The sequence below is a fragment of the Taudactylus pleione genome, unplaced genomic scaffold (genome assembly GCF_031769625.1).
Source record: "Taudactylus pleione unplaced genomic scaffold, aTauple2 ptg002172l, whole genome shotgun sequence".
Classification (NCBI taxonomy): Eukaryota; Metazoa; Chordata; class Amphibia; order Anura; family Myobatrachidae; genus Taudactylus; species Taudactylus pleione.
In genome coordinates, this window is record NW_028286566.1 from 131,285 (window position 1) to 149,258 (window position 17,974).

General features: G+C 35.7%; 1 protein-coding gene across 2 annotated transcripts in view; it reads left to right on the plus strand.

Moving 5' to 3' along the window:
- Window positions 1–510: 510 nt before the first annotated feature.
- Window positions 511–17,974, plus strand: part of LOC148433687 (1-phosphatidylinositol 4,5-bisphosphate phosphodiesterase gamma-1-like) — a 167,358-nt gene continuing 149,894 nt past the window's right edge. For both annotated transcript variants that reach the window (XM_088465836.1, XM_088465837.1), the window contains exon 1: window positions 511–1,769. In XM_088465836.1, the coding sequence (XP_088321962.1) occupies window positions 1,550–1,769 (220 nt within the window). In that variant the 5' untranslated portion in view covers window positions 511–1,549. The remainder of the gene's footprint in view (window positions 1,770–17,974) is intronic.

Consider the following 17,974-nt stretch of genomic DNA (forward strand, 5'->3'; position numbering starts at 1 on the left):
ATCTTCTGTTTTAAACAAGCAGTACACAGCACATTATGCAGAGGTCTCAAACACCAGACCTCATGTACCGTAATCAAGCACTTAACACAGGAGTCTTGGGAGGGGAGGGGGTCAATAATGTTGAGCCAGCCTAGAGGCGCAATGCCGGCTAAATACTCCCTAGGGTCTGTTATATAGTTGTAGTAATTAACATTCTGTATCACCACTTGTTGCAGCAATATATATATATATATATATTTTTTTTTTTTTATTATTATTATTTGATATTTATATTTAGGACCCTTATATAACATAGTACACCTGTCTTGCTCACAGCCATGCAATTCCAACAACCTTCCACTAGGTGTCGCTGCCATTCACCTTTCCCTGCTTTTTGACTAATGTGTATTTTTTTTTTTTTTTTCCCTAACTCCAAGATCCAGCAAATATTTTTTTTTTTTTTTAATTCCTTTCTGTTCTCTTTCCGGCCATGTGTGATTGCTGTTTCCTCTGGGCGTCCATTGAAGAAGCCTGGGATCAGACAGGAACTGAGTGCTGCTTCTGCCAGATAAGGACTGGGGAGGGGGGTTAAATGCAGATCTGGGGACCACTGCCCTGTTCTTCAGACCCAGGCACTGCCACAGAGGAAAGGGTTAAGCTACAACCATTCTGTGGGACTCATCCAATTGTGCCCACAGCTCCCTTGCTCATCAGGTCCCTGCAGATCCCTCTTTTGTCATGCAGGGTGTGGGAGGAAAATGTACATGTGTACAGTACAGTTCTGCAAGCCTGCGACTCCCATCCTGTCATTGTGAGGCAGCCACCTTGCAGAGATGCAGGCTCCAGGCGCAGCTTGTGAAATTGGATTAGGCTCATTAGTAGCAGTGATTTGGTTTAAACCCTTTTCCTGCGTTATCCTGGACATTACCATGCTACTAAATGCAGCATCCAGGGAAGCCGCCTGGCTGGAGATCAGATCATTCCCAGCTTTACACAGAACATGACTGGTCCCCCAGGAAGATCCTGTATGCTGGAGATTATCTGTGTAAACCCATTAGTGCAGCTACTGACTCACACTCAGGGTCTCCGTTCACCCCAGTGCATGACAGACATCACTGAGCATCTGGCCAGAGCTTCCTGCGCCCCTCGTTGACCCCAGCACATCCTGAGTGGACCAGCCTGGGATGTAGTCAGTTGTGTAACAGGAGGAAGGAGGGGCCCATCCCAGGAGCATGGAGGGTGGATCCAGGAGTGATCTGCCTCATTGTAATCCTCATGCAATGGGTCAGCACCTTCAGTCCTCTGGAACTTATTCTGCGCTTGGGATTTCATCTTCTGCATGAACGTAGAACAGGATATTTTTATTTTACACGCATGATACTTGCTGGAGTTCATCGCTGGGTTTCCCAGGTTCCGTTGTACATTATACCTCTTGTGATGCAGGGTCTTGGCTTACCCTCTGATCAGCAAATTGCTGTAGTGACCAGAGTCTGGAAGGTCCCGGGCCGCAAGCTGTGACGACCCACCCCCCCTTCCCATATTCCCTGCCCCTGGCTGGAATGCACTGACAATGTTGGGGTGCAGGCTGGCAAACATGAATGGATCTGTGGAGGACACCCAGATGGAGACGGGTGACATTAATCGGGCTATGAGAAGTTTGGAAACTGGGACGGTCCTCACCCTCTTTTACCAGAAGAAGTCCCAGCGGCCGGAGAGGAGGACCTTCCAGGTGAAGCTGGACACGCGGCAGGTCATATGGTTCAGGACCCCGGAGAAAGTGGAAGGAGAAAGTAAGTGATGTAGTTTTTCACAGGCCTCTGATGGGGAGCGAATGTCTCTGTACATGAATGTTCTACAGTTCTGTGGCTCTCGGGAAGGTATCTGAGATGTCACTAGAGTAACTGACCTAATGCAGGAGAATAACATGGGCTTGTGGTTACCCTCAGTGGTGAGTCTACAGGGCCTTATGGTCATTCCATGGCTCTACATGCTAGGGTTTAGCGAAGACGGAAAGCTTGTAGACTGTATAGCAACATATCTGTTTCATTATCTCAAATATCACTGAGATGAGTCAATATAGTTGGAAACCAGTCAGAGGTTCTGCTTCCTTCCTCAACTGTGTTATCCTTTCATCTCCTGACAGTTCATGAAAAGAGAATACTAAGTGCCAAACTCAATAGGCGGATGAGTTGGTATTCTGTGCCAACCCAAAGGCTGGAGGTTTAGCATTATGTACCAACCCAAAGGCTGGTGATTTGGCATTATGTGCCAACCCAAAGCCTGGTGGTTTGGTATTCTGTGCCAACCCAAAGCCTGGTGGTTTGGTATTCTATGCCAAACCAAAGGCTGGAGATTTGGTATTATGTGCCCAACCAAAGGCTGGTGGTTTGGTATTCTGTGCCAAACCAAAGGCTGGATATTTGGTAGTATGTGCTGAACCAACGGCTGGTGATTAGGTATTATGTGCCCAACCAAAGGCTGGTGGTTTGGTATTATTATGTGCTGAACCAACAGCTGGTGACATAAAGACCTTCTGTGTAACAATACTGTAAATAATAATTGTTTTATAATACACAAGTGTTGACATTATATGTAATTGTAGTAATCAGTGTTCCTGAGGTTCATTAAACCTTCTGTGTATATAATATAGTTATAATGCACCTTCTGCTGTAAATTATTATGGTTATAAGAAGTCACCTTAGATTTTTGCGATATATATATAAAAGTATGTTTGGTCACGGATCTCCTCTCTGAATTCTCATATCCATATAACAATATAGCAATAGGAGGTGCATTATATATAATATATATAGTCCTTACAGGATGAGGACCTGCCAAAATGCTACAATTATACCTGTTTTCTGTCCTGTCATCAATTCCCCCCCCCCCAGACCCCTTTGATCTAGAGATCTTGTTCATTGTTATGACAGATTTAAAGTATTTGAAATCATTAATCATTGGATAACATATTATATACAGACGCACTTATATAATTATAATAGGGGGGGTTTGGATCACCTAGGGCTGTAATGGAGCTCGTATGGGGTAAAAGGGTTAAGTTATGATGTCATCGATCAGTGCGCATATGCTTGGCATTCCGTGGTAAATACGGTTTAGGATGGGGATAACGGAACAGGGGGAAGTTTGATGAGGTCTGGCATGTAACGTATTAGAGGCCTGTGTGATTCCTGCTGAGAGATGGAGGGTGAGACAGCACCTGCACAGTGACTGCCAGACACGCCATCTACTAAGGAGTGCTAACCGGAATCTCAAGCCTCCATATGGGCACAGGCGCTGCATTCACTTACAGCGGGGCGTATTCACCGATGCAGTGAAAATGTACAGTGACGTACGGTGACCAATCACATGCTCGCTTTGCTGTCTCACAAGAGACAATGGGCCTGATTCAGCACGGATCGCTATTTGGCTCATACGCACGTAACTGCGTTGCTAATATCAGCGGTGATATGTAAATGTTTGCATTCGCATTGCGAACGCACCCTGACATAAGGACGCCCACTTCCCCTTACTCACATCCGTACACTTGGCCAACATGGCGAAACAGTCGGTAACATGGAGTAACATCGGGCCCAGACCTCACTCAGGAATTGCTAACTTCAGCGTACTCACGAGGCGTCTGGTGTCGCAGTGGATAATTTATGCACGCCCCTTGCAATGGCACTGAAATCACTGGCCCGCCTGCGTCCGCTCGGCCACCCCCCCCCCCGTCACCACCACAAATGGCGCTTCCTGTCACTCACTCTGCCGTTCGCCTGTGTAGCCCCTGCGTCCGCAGTTCTGACCGCAGCGTCTGGCTCGCGCACACACACTGCGATGAATATACACATGTACAGTGAGAATTAATCGACCGATTGCGTGCGTATTAGCAACTGCGTTCCTTGATGAATCAGGCCCACTGTCAACTGTTGGCTGCTGGGTTATTGCTGGGTTATTGCTGGGTTATTGCATGCTGTTAGTAAATATCTTCCAGCGACAGACCCTGATTGTGAATTGCTCAGGTGTTGGGGCCAGGGTTTAGTAAGTGGCAGCAGTTGTTCTACAGATAATAAGAGACGTGCAGTTTGGTTTTCCTGAAAAATGAGCACACCCAATCTTTGGGGTCCGTGTAGAACTTTCGGGGTTTCGAGCGCAACTGAGTCCTGGCTCGGGTCTGCTGTAAGTTTGGAACTTGGATTTAAGAACCGAATCACGGGTTTGGATTGCATGTAAACAGGTACAAATTACATGACTTTAGCTATTTTTTTTATAAATTTTAAAGGAATCCAAAAACAAAAGTGAATCCGAACCAAAACACTTCAGGGTGGTTTTGCCAAAACTAAAACACGGGGGTCCGTGCACGCCTATACTGTGAATTGCATGTTACGTGCTGAACAAGAGACGTTACAGCGGGTAGTTGATCAATACTCTAAGGACCTTTCCAAAATACAGATAATTGAAAGCTGAGATTCTCTCTGGGATAGTTTTCAGTGGATGCAGTTTAAATCCCGGCTGTCGGGGCTGCCTGTGCTCAGAATGCCGGCGTCGGAATCGCGATACCAGTCAGTATCACAGCGCCAGCATCCCAACAGTAAGTATTGGGGTTAGGGGGCTGACACTATGCTCTTAATTTTGGACTAAAGGGTGCCCCCTAGTCTAAACTGCCCCACGGCTGCCCTGAAGAATAAATCCAGCTGAGGGAGGGCATATGGTTATCACCTCACAGGGGCTGCAGCAATAGTCTGCCCCCTTCCCCCTGCTTCCTTCTGCTGGCCCTTCCTCCTCCTCACAGCCTCAGTGGCACCTGCCAGTTCCTGCTTCCTGTGCGCACCTGCCAATGCCTGCTTCCTGTGCCCACCTGCCAGTTCCTGCTTCCTGTGCCCACCTGCCAGTTCCTGCTTCCTGTGCCCACCTGCCAGTTCCTGCTTCCTGTGCCCACCTGCCAATGCCTGCTTCCTGTGCCCACCTGCCAGTTCCTGCTTCCTGTGCCCACCTGCCAGTTCCTGCTTCCTGTGCGCACCTGCCAATGCCTGCTTCCTGTGCCCACCTGCCAGTTCCTGCTTCCTGTGCGCACCTGCCAGTTCCTGCTTCCTGTGCCCACCTGCCAGTGCCTGCTTCCTGTGCGCACCTGCCAGTACCTGCTTCCTGTGCCCACCTGCCAGTGCCTGCTTCCTGTACCCACCTGCCAGTGTCTGCTTCCTGTCTACACCTACCAATGCCTGCTTCCTGTGCCCACCTGCCAGTGCCTGCTTCCTGTGCGCACCTGCCAGTGCCTGTTTCCTGTGCGCACCTGCCAGTGCCTGCTTCCTGTGCTCACCTGCCAGTGCCTGCTTCCTGTGCGCACCTGCCAGTGCCTGCTTCCTGTGCCCACCTGCCAATGTCTGCTTCCTGTGCGCACCTGCCAATGCCTGCTTCCTGTGCCCACCTGCCAGTTCCTGCTTCCTGTGCCCACCTGCCAGTTCCTGCTTCCTGTGCGCACCTGCCAGTGCCTGCTTCCTGTGCGCACCTGCCAGTTCCTGCTTCCTGTGCCCACCTGCCAGTGCCTGCTTCCTGTGCGCACCTGCCAGTGCCTGCTTCCTGTGCGCAACTGCTGTGGCTGCCACAGGAGGAACAGATTAGATCACCAACAATGTATAGGGGGGTTGGGTAAAGCTTATTATAGAAATGCTAAGAATAAGGGGGTAAGGGGTTAATGCGGGGGGTAAAAGGGTTAACTAAGATTACGCTTCTTTTATTAATGATACTGAGGGAGATAGATGGTTAATGTACATGAATTAAATTATTTGATGATGTTGGGGCTAATTAATAATGGGGATTATGGGGTTAATGATTTATACATAGGTTACATATATGAATTATATTGAGTGGGGTTGTTATGATGCTGAAGTAGTTAATGGTTTTTAAGGAGGGATTAATTATTTATGAAGGAATAATGTTGTAAGGCGAACAAAAATACTCTATATTATATTGCAGCCACTAATGCTGTCTGTATTATTTGGCGGTCACTGATGCTCTCTGTTTTTTTTGTGGCAGTTACTGATGCTCTCTGTATTATATGATGGTCACTGATGCTCTCTAAGTTGATGCTCACTCTGTTATATGGTGGTCACTGATGCTCTCTGTATTCTATGGCAGTCACTGATGCTCTCTGTATTATATGGTGGTCACTGATGCTCTCTGTATTATATGGCGGGCACTGAAGCTCTCTGCATTATATGGTGATCACTGATGCTCTGCATTATATGGTGGTCACTGAAGCTCTGTGCATTATATGGCGGTTACTGATGCTCTGTGCATTATATGGCGGTCACTGATGCTCTGTGCATTATATGGTAATCACTGATGCTTTCTGTATTATATTGTGGTGATTGATTCTCTCCATATTTCACGTTGGTCACTGATGCTCTCTATATGGCGGTCACTGATGCTCACTGTATTACATGGTGGTCACGGATGTTCTCTGTATTATATGGCGGTCACTGATGCTCTCTGTTCTTATATGGTGGTCACTGATGCTCTATGTACTATTATGCCAGTCACAGATGACCTCTCTTTACATGACGGTCACTGATGCTATCTGTATTACATCATAAATTACATAAATACACTTGCATTCATATTATCCATTCATGTACTTTCATACATTATATTCATGCACTAACATTCATACATTACATTCATTCACTTACATTTATACATTACATTAATGTACTAACATTCATACACTTAGATTCATATATTACCTTCATGCACTTACTGTACATTCATACATTGAATCCATACACTTAATCCCATTCATACACTTACAATCATACCGTCATACACTTACAATCATACTGTCATGCACTTACAATACTGTGCAAAAGTTTTAGGCAAATGCTGCAAAGTAAGAATGCTTTTAAAAATGGAAGATGAGGGGGGCTGCACCTGCCGAGGAGCAACACTTACCGGCTCCTGGCTTGGTCCCGGCGAATGCACAATGAAACTGACAGGTGCGCATATCCCCAGCTTCCAAAGGGCTGCATCGTCTGCAGCCCAAAGTAGCCGGGTAGGGCTTTTGTAAAGGCAGAGAAGCGGCTTCCTACTGGAAGCCGATCTCTGCTAATAGCTAATAGCAGCCTGGATTGGCAGTCCCAGGAGGAGGAGACACCAGGGGGAGGAGACACCAGGGGAAGGAGACACCTCCCCCTGAGACTGCCTGTCACCTATGTGACTGGCAGGTGGCGCTTCCAATGGGAAGCCACTGCCAGTCACAGTGTAGAGAGTGCAGTCACATACTGCACCGACTACACTGAGGTGGCGGATTTTACTGGGGGGGCTGCGGCCTCGCAACCCCTAGGTAAAAACCGTCACTGGTGTTAATAGTTTATCTTTAGCAATTAACAAAATGCAAAGTGAATGAACAGAAGAGAAATCTAAATCAAATCAATATTTGGTGTGGCCACCCTTTGCCTTCAAAATAGCATCAATTCTTCTAGGTACACTTGCACAAAGTCAGGGATTTTGTAGGATTATAGGCAGGTGTATGATTAACCAATCATACCAAACAGGTGATGATGATCATCATTTTCATATGCAGGTTGAAACACAAAAACAGCTGTGTAGGAGGCTTAAAACTGGGTGAGGAACAGCCAAATTCTGCTACAAAGGTGAGGTTGTGGAAGACCGTTTCATGTCACAGGTCATACACTATGGCAAGACTGAGCACAGCCATAAGACACAAGGTAGTTATACGGCATCAGCCAGGTCTCTCCCTGGCAAAGAGATCAAAGCAGACCGGGGTTTCAAGATGCGCTGTTCAAGCTCTTTTGAAGACGCACAAAGAAACGGGCAACGTTGAGGACCATAGACGCAGTGGTCGGCCAAGGAAACTTAGTGCATCAGATGAAGACACATCATGCTTACTTCCCTTCGAAATCGGAAGATGTCCAGCAGTGCCATCAGCTCAGAACTGGCAGAAACCAGTGGGATCCAGGTACACTCATCTACTGTTCGGAGAAGTCTGGCCAGAAGTGGTCTTCATGGAAGAATTGCGGCCAAAAAGACATATCTTCGACGTGTAAACACGGACAAGCAAATCAACTATGCACAAAAACTGGGGTGCAGAAAGATGGCAGCAGGTACTCTGGACTGAAGATTCAAAATCGTAAATATTTGGCTGTAACAGAAGCAGTTTGTTCGCCGAAGGGCTGGAGATCGGTACAATAATGAGTGTCTGCAGGTAACAGTGAAGAATGGTGAAGGTTCCTTGTAAGTTTGGGGCTGCATTTCAGCAAATTAAGTTGGGGATTTGGTCAGGATTTATGTTGTCCTCAATGTTAAGAAATACAGGCAGGTACTTATCCATCATGCAATACCATCAGGGAGGCGTCTGATTGGCTCCACATTTATTCTGCAGCAGGACAACGACCCCAAACATACAGCCAATGTCATTAAGAACCATCTTCAGAGTAAAGAAGAACAAGGAGTCCTGGAAGTGATGATATGGCCCCCACAGAGCCCTGATCTCAACATCGTCGAGTCTGTCTGGGATTACATGAAGAGAGAGAAGAATTTGAGCAAGCCTACATCCACAGAAGACCTGTAGTTAGTTCTCCAAGATGTTTGGACCAACCTCCCTGACGAATTCCTTCAAAAACTGTGTGCAAGTGTTCCCAGAAGAATTGATGCTGTTTTGAAGGCAAAGGGTGGTCACACCAAATTTTGATTTGATTTAGATTTATCTTCTGTTCATTCACTTTGCATTTTGTTAATTGATGAAAATTAACTATTAACACCTCTATTTTTGAAAGCATTCTTACTTTTTCCACAGTACTGTACATTTATTCACTTAAATTGATACATTACATTCAAGCACTTACATACATGCACTTAGAGGCATACATTAATGCGCTTACAGTCATAGATTAAATTCATGCACTTACAGTCGTAGAAAATTACATTCATACATTGCAATTCATATATTACATTCATTTACTTACTGTCATAGATTACATTCATGCACTTACATTCATACATATCATTCATAAATTACATTCATACACTTCAAATCATATATTACATTAATGCACTAACATTAATACACTTACATGAATAAATTACATAAATACATTTGCATTAATACTTACATTTCTACATTACTTTCATACACTTACATTTATCCAGTACATTCATGCACTAACATTTCTACATTACATTCATACACTAACATTCAGACATTACATTCATTCACTTACATTTATACACTTACATTCATTCATTACATTCATGCACTAACATTTATACATTACATTCATGCATTTGCATTTATAGATTACATTCATGCATTTGCATTTATAGATTTATAGGGCAGCACAGACGGTGTAATGGTTAGCATTACTGTCTCACAGCACTATGGTCGAGGGTTTGATTCCCACCACGGCCCTAACTGTGTGGAGTTTGTATATTCTCTGTGTTTGTGTGGGTTTCCTCTGGGTACTCCGGTATCCTCCCACACTCCAAAAATATACAGGTAGGCTAATTGGCTCCCAACATAAATTAACCCTCGTGTGTGTGAGCATATGATAGGGAATATAGATTGCAAGCTCCACTGGGGCAGGGACTGATGTGAATTGAACAAATATTCTCTGTAAAGCGCTGCGGAATATGTGTGCGCTATATGAATAACTGGTAATAATAATAATAATTACATTCATACACTTACATTTATACATTACATTCATTCACTTATACATTACATTCATGCACTTACACTTTTTTACATTTCAGTAATTCACTTACATTTATACATTACATTCATTCACTTACATTTATACATTATATTCATGCACTTACATTCATACACTAACATTCATACATTACGTTCATGCACTTAAATTTATACATTACATTCATACACCTTTATTTATACATTACGTTCAAGCATTTACATTTATACATTACGTTCATGTATTTACATTTATACATTACGTTCATGAACTTACATTTATACATTACATTCATACACCTACATTTATACATTACGTTCATACATTACATTCATACAATTACATTTATACATTACATTCATACACTAACATTTATACATTACCTTCATGCACTTGAATTTATACATTACATCATACACTTACATTTATACATTACATTAATATACTTACATTTATACATTACATCATACACTTACATTTATACATTACCTTCATGCACTGACATTTATACATTACATTCATACACTTACATTTATACATTACATTCATACAATTACATTCATACACTAACATTTATACATTACATTCATGAACTTACTTTTATACATTACATTCATACACTTACATTCATACATTACATTCATAGACATACATTTATACATTACATTCATACAATTATATTTATACATTACATTCATACACTAACATTTATACATTACATTCATACACTTACATTCATACATTACATTCATACAATTACATTTATACATTACATTCATACATTAACATTTATACATTACATTCATGCACTTACTTTTATACATTACATCCATGCACTTACATTTATACATTACATTCATGCACTTACATTTATACATTACATCATACACTTACATTTATACATTACATTAATCCACTTACATTTATACAATTACATTCATCCACTTACATTTATACATTACATTCATACACTTACATTTATACATTACATTCATACACTAACATTTATACATTACGTTCATGCACTTACATTTATACATTACATTCATACACTTACATTTATACATTACGTTCATGCACTTATATTTATACATTACATTCATACACTTACATTTATACATTACATTCATACACTAACCTTTATACATTACATGCATGCACTTACTTTTATACATTACATTCATACATTACATTCATACACTAACATTTATACATTACATTCATACACTTACATTCATACATTACATTCATACATTTACATTTATACATTACATTCATACACTAACATTTATACATTACATTCATGCACTTACTTTTAAACATTACATCCATGCACTTACTTGTATACATTATATTCATACATTTACTTTTATACATTACATTCATACACTTACATTTATACAGTACATTCATGCACTTACATTTATACATTACATCATACACTTACATTTATACATTACATTATTCCATTTACATTTATACATTACATTCATACACTTACATTTATAGATTACATTCATACAATTACATTCATACACTTACATTCATACATTACATTCATACAATTACATTTATACATTACTTTCATGCACTTACATTTATACATTACATTCATACACTGACATTTCTACATTACATTCTTACATCTACATTTATGCACTAACATTTATACAATACGTTCATGCACTTACATTTATAAATTACATTCATACACTAACATTTGTACATTACATTCATAGACTAACATTTATACATTACGTTCATGCACTTACATTTTTACGTCACATTCATACACTTACATTTATACATTACATTAATACACTAACATTTCTACATTACATTCATGAACTTACTTTTATACATTACATTCATACACTTACATTCATACATTAAATTCATAGACCTACATTTCTACATTACATTCATACACTTACATTCATACATTACATCATACACTTACTTTTATACATTAAATTCATGCACTTACATTTATACTTTACATTCATACACTTACATTTATACATTACATTCGTACACTTACTATTATACATTACATTCATACATTTACTTTTATACATTACATTCATACACTTACATATATACATTACATTCATACACTTACATTTATACATTACATTCATGCAATTACATTTATACATTACATTCATACACATACATTTATCCATTACATTCATGCACTTACCTTTATCCATTACATTCATTCACATACATTTATCCATTACATTCATGCACTTACATTTATACATTACATTCATGCACTTACATTTATACATTACATTCATGCACTTACATTTATACATTACATTCATGCACTTACATTTATACATTACATTCATTCACTTACATTTATCCATTACATTCATGCACTTACATTTATACATTACATTCATGCACTTACATTTATACATTACATTCATACACTTACATTTATACATTACATTCATACAATTACATTTATACATTACATTCATACACTTACATTTATCCATTACATTCATGCACTTACATTTATACATTACATTCATACACTTACATTTATACAATACACTCATGCACTTACATTTATACATTACATTCATGCACTTACATTTATACATTACATTCATACACTTACATTATACATTACATTCATACACTTACATTCATACATTACATTCATACACTTACATTTATACATTACGTTCATGCACTTACATTCATACACTTACATTTATACATTACATTCATACACTTACATTCATACATTACATTCATACACTTACATTTATACATTACATTCATACACTTACATTTATACATTACTTTCATACACTTACATTTATCCATTACATTCATGCACTTACATTTATCCATTACATTCATGCACTTACATTTATACATTACATTCATGCACTTACTTTTATACATTACATTCATACACTTACATTTATACATTACATTCATAGACTTACTTTTATACATTACATTCATACACTTACATCTATACATTACATTCATGCACTTACTTTTATACATTACATTCATACACTTACATTTATACATTACATTCATCCACTTACATTTATACATTACATTCATACACTTACATTTATACATTACATTCATGCACTTACATTTATACATTACATTCATGCACTTACTTTTATACATTACATTTATACATTACATTCATACATTACATTCATACAATTACATTTATACATTACATTCATACACTTACATTTATACATTACATTTATGCACTTACATTTATACATTACATTCATGCACTTACATTTATACATTACATTCATACACTTACATTTATACATTACGTTCATGCACTTACTTTCATACACTTACATTTATACATTACATTCATACACTTACATTCATACATTACATTCATACACTTACATTTATACATTACATTCATCCACTTACATTTATACATTACATTCATACACTTACATTTATACATTACATTCATGCACTTACATTTATACATTACATTCATGCACTTACATTTATACATTACATTCATACTCTTACATTTATACATTACGTTCATGCACGTACATTCATACACTTACATTTATACATTACATTCATACATTACATTCATACACTTACATTTATACATTACATTCATACACTTACATTTATACATTACATTCATACACTAACATTTATACATTACTTTCATACACTTACATTTATCCATTACATTCATGCACTTACATTTATACATTACATTCATGCACTTACATTTATACATTACATTCATACATTACATTCATACACTTACATTTATACATTACAATCATAGACTTACATTTATACACTTACATTCATGCACTTACATTTATACATTACATTCATGCACTTACATTTATACATTACATTCATACATTACATTCATACACTTACATTTATACATTACAATCATAGACTTACATTTATACATTACATTAATAGACTTACATTTATACATTACATTCATACACTTACAATTATACATTACATTCATACACTAACATTCATACATTACATTCATACACTTACATTTATACATTACATTAATAGACTTACATTTATACATTACATTCATACACTAACATTTATACATTACTTTCATACACTTACATTTATCCATTACATTCATGCACTTACATTTATACATTACATTCATGCACTTACATTTATACATTACATTCATACATTACATTTATACATTACAATCATAGACTTACATTTATACACTTACATTCATGCACTTACATTTATACATTACATTCATGCACTTACATTTATACATTACATTCATACATTACATTCATACACTTACATTTATACATTACAATCATAGACTTACATTTATACATTACATTAATAGACTTACATTTATACATTACATTCATACACTTACAATTATACATTACATTCATACACTAACATTCATACATTACATTCATACACTTACATTTATACATTACATTAATAGACTTACATTTATACATTACATTCATGCACTAACATTTATACATTACATTCATACATTACATTCATACACTTACATTTATACATTACATTCATACACTTACATTTATACATTACATTCATGCACTTACATTTATACATTACATTCATACATTACATTCATACACTTACATTTATACATTACATTCATGCACTTACATTTATACATTACATCATACACTTACATTTATACACTACATGCATGCACTAACATTTATACATTACATTCATACATTACATTCATACACTTACATTCATACACTTACTTTTATACATTACATTTATACATTACATTCATGCACTAACATTTATACATTACATTCATACATTACATTCATACACTTACATTCATACATTACATTCATACACTTACATTTATACATTACATCATACACTTCCATTTATACATTACATTCATTCACTTACATTTATACATTACATTCATACATTACATTCATACACTTACATTTATACATTACAATCATAGACTTACATTTATACACTTACATTCATGCACTTACATTTATACATTACATTCATGCACTTACATTTATACATTACATTCATACATTACATTCATACACTTACATTTATACATTACTTTCATACACTTACATTTATCCATTACATTCATGCACTTACATTTATACATTACATTCATGCACTTACATTTATACATTACATTCATGCACTTACTTTTATACATTACATTCATACACTTACATTTATACATTACATTCATAGACTTACTTTTATACATTACATTCATGCACTTACTTTTATACATTACATTTATACATTACATTCATACATTACATTCATACAATTACATTTATACATTACATTCATACACTTACATTTATACATTACATTCATGCACTTGCATTTACACATTACATTCATACACTTACATTCATACATTACATTCATACACTTACATTTATACATTACATTCATCCACTTACATTTATACATTACATTCATACACTTACATTTATACATTACATTCATGCACTTACATTTATACATTACATTCATGCACTTACATTTATACATTACATTCATACTCTTACATTTATACATTACGTTCATGCACGTACATTCATACACTTACATTTATACATTACATTCATACATTACATTCATACACTTACATTTATACATTACATTCATACACTAACATTTATACATTACTTTCATACACTTACTTTTATCCATTACATTCATGCACTTACATTTATACATTACATTCATACACTTACATTTATACATTACATTCATCCACTTACATTTACACATTACATTCATACACTTACATTTATACATTACATTCATGCACTTACATTTATACATTACATTCATGCACTTACATTTATACATTACATTCATACTCTTACATTTATACATTACGTTCATGCACGTACATTCATACACTTACATTTATACATTACATTCATACATTACATTCATACACTTACATTTATACATTACATTCATACACTTACATTTATACATTACATTCATACACTAACATTTATACATTACTTTCATACACTTACATTTATCCATTACATTCATGCACTTACATTTATACATTACATTCATACATTACATTCATACACTTACATTTATACATTACAATCATAGACTTACATTTATACACTTACATTCATGCACTTACATTTATACATTACATTCATGCACTTACATTTATACATTACATTCATACATTACATTCATACACTTACATTTATACATTACAATCATAGACTTACATTTATACATTACATTAATAGACTTACATTTATACATTACATTCATACACTTACATTTATACATTACATTCATGCACTTGCATTTACACATTACATTCATGCACTTACATTTATACATTACATTCATACACTTACATTTATACATTACGTTCATGCACTTACTTTCATACACTTACATTTATACATTACATTCATACACTTACATTCATACATTACATTCATACACTTACATTTATACATTACATTCATCCACTTACATTTATACATTACATTCATACACTTACATTTTTACATTACATTCATGCACTTACATTTATACATTACATTCATACTCTTACATTTATACATTACGTTCATGCACGTACATTCATACACTTACATTTATACATTACATTCATACATTACATTCATACACTTACATTTATACATTACATTCATACACTTACATTTATACATTACATTCATACACTAACATTTATACATTACTTTCATACACTTACATTTATCCATTACATTCATGCACTTACATTTATACATTACATTCATCCACTTACATTTATACATTACATTCATCCACTTACATTTGCACATTACATTCATACACTTACATTTATATATTACATTCATGCACTTACATTTATACATTACATTCATGCACTTACATTTATACATTACATTCATACTCTTACATTTATACATTACGTTCATGCACGTACATTCATACACTTACATTTATACATTACATTCATACATTACATTCATACACTTACATTTATACATTACATTCATACACTTACATTTATACATTACATTCATACACTAACATTTATACATTACTTTCATACACTTACATTTATCCATTACATTCATGCACTTACATTTATACATTACATTCATACATTACATTCATACACTTACATTTATACATTACAATCATAGACTTACATTTATACACTTACATTCATGCACTTACATTTATACATTACATTCATGCACTTACATTTATACATTACATTCATACATTACATTCATACACTTACATTTATACATTACAATCATAGACTTACATTTATACACTTACATTCATGCACTTACATTTATACATTACATTCATGCACTTACATTTATACATTACATTCATACATTACATTCATACACTTACATTTATACATTACTTTCATACACTTACATTTATCCATTACATTCATGCACTTACATTTATACATTACATTCATACACTTACATTTATACATTACATTCATAGACTTACTTTTATACATTACATTCATGCACTTACTTTTATACATTACATTTATACATTACATTCATACATTACATTCATACATTACATTCATACACTTACATTTATACATTACATTCATCCACTTACATTTATACATTACATTCATACACTTACATTTATACATTACATTCATGCACTTACATTTATACATTACATTCATGCACTTACATTTATACATTACGTTCATACTCTTACATTTATACATTACGTTCATGCACGTACATTCATACACTTACATTTATACATTACATTCATACATTACATTCATACACTTACATTTATACATTACATTCATATACATTACATTCATACACTAACATTTATACATTACTTTCATACACTTACATTTATCCATTACATTCATGCACTTACATTTATACATTACATTCATGCACTTACATTTATACATTACATTCATACATTACATTCATACACTTACATTTATACATTACAATCATAGACTTACATTTATACACTTACATTCATGCACTTACATTTATACATTACATTCATGCACTTACATTTATACATTACATTCATACATTACATTCATACACTTACATTTATACATTACAATCATAGACTTACATTTATACATTACATTAATAGACTTACATTTATACATTACATTCATACACTTACAATTATACATTACATTCATACACTAACATTCA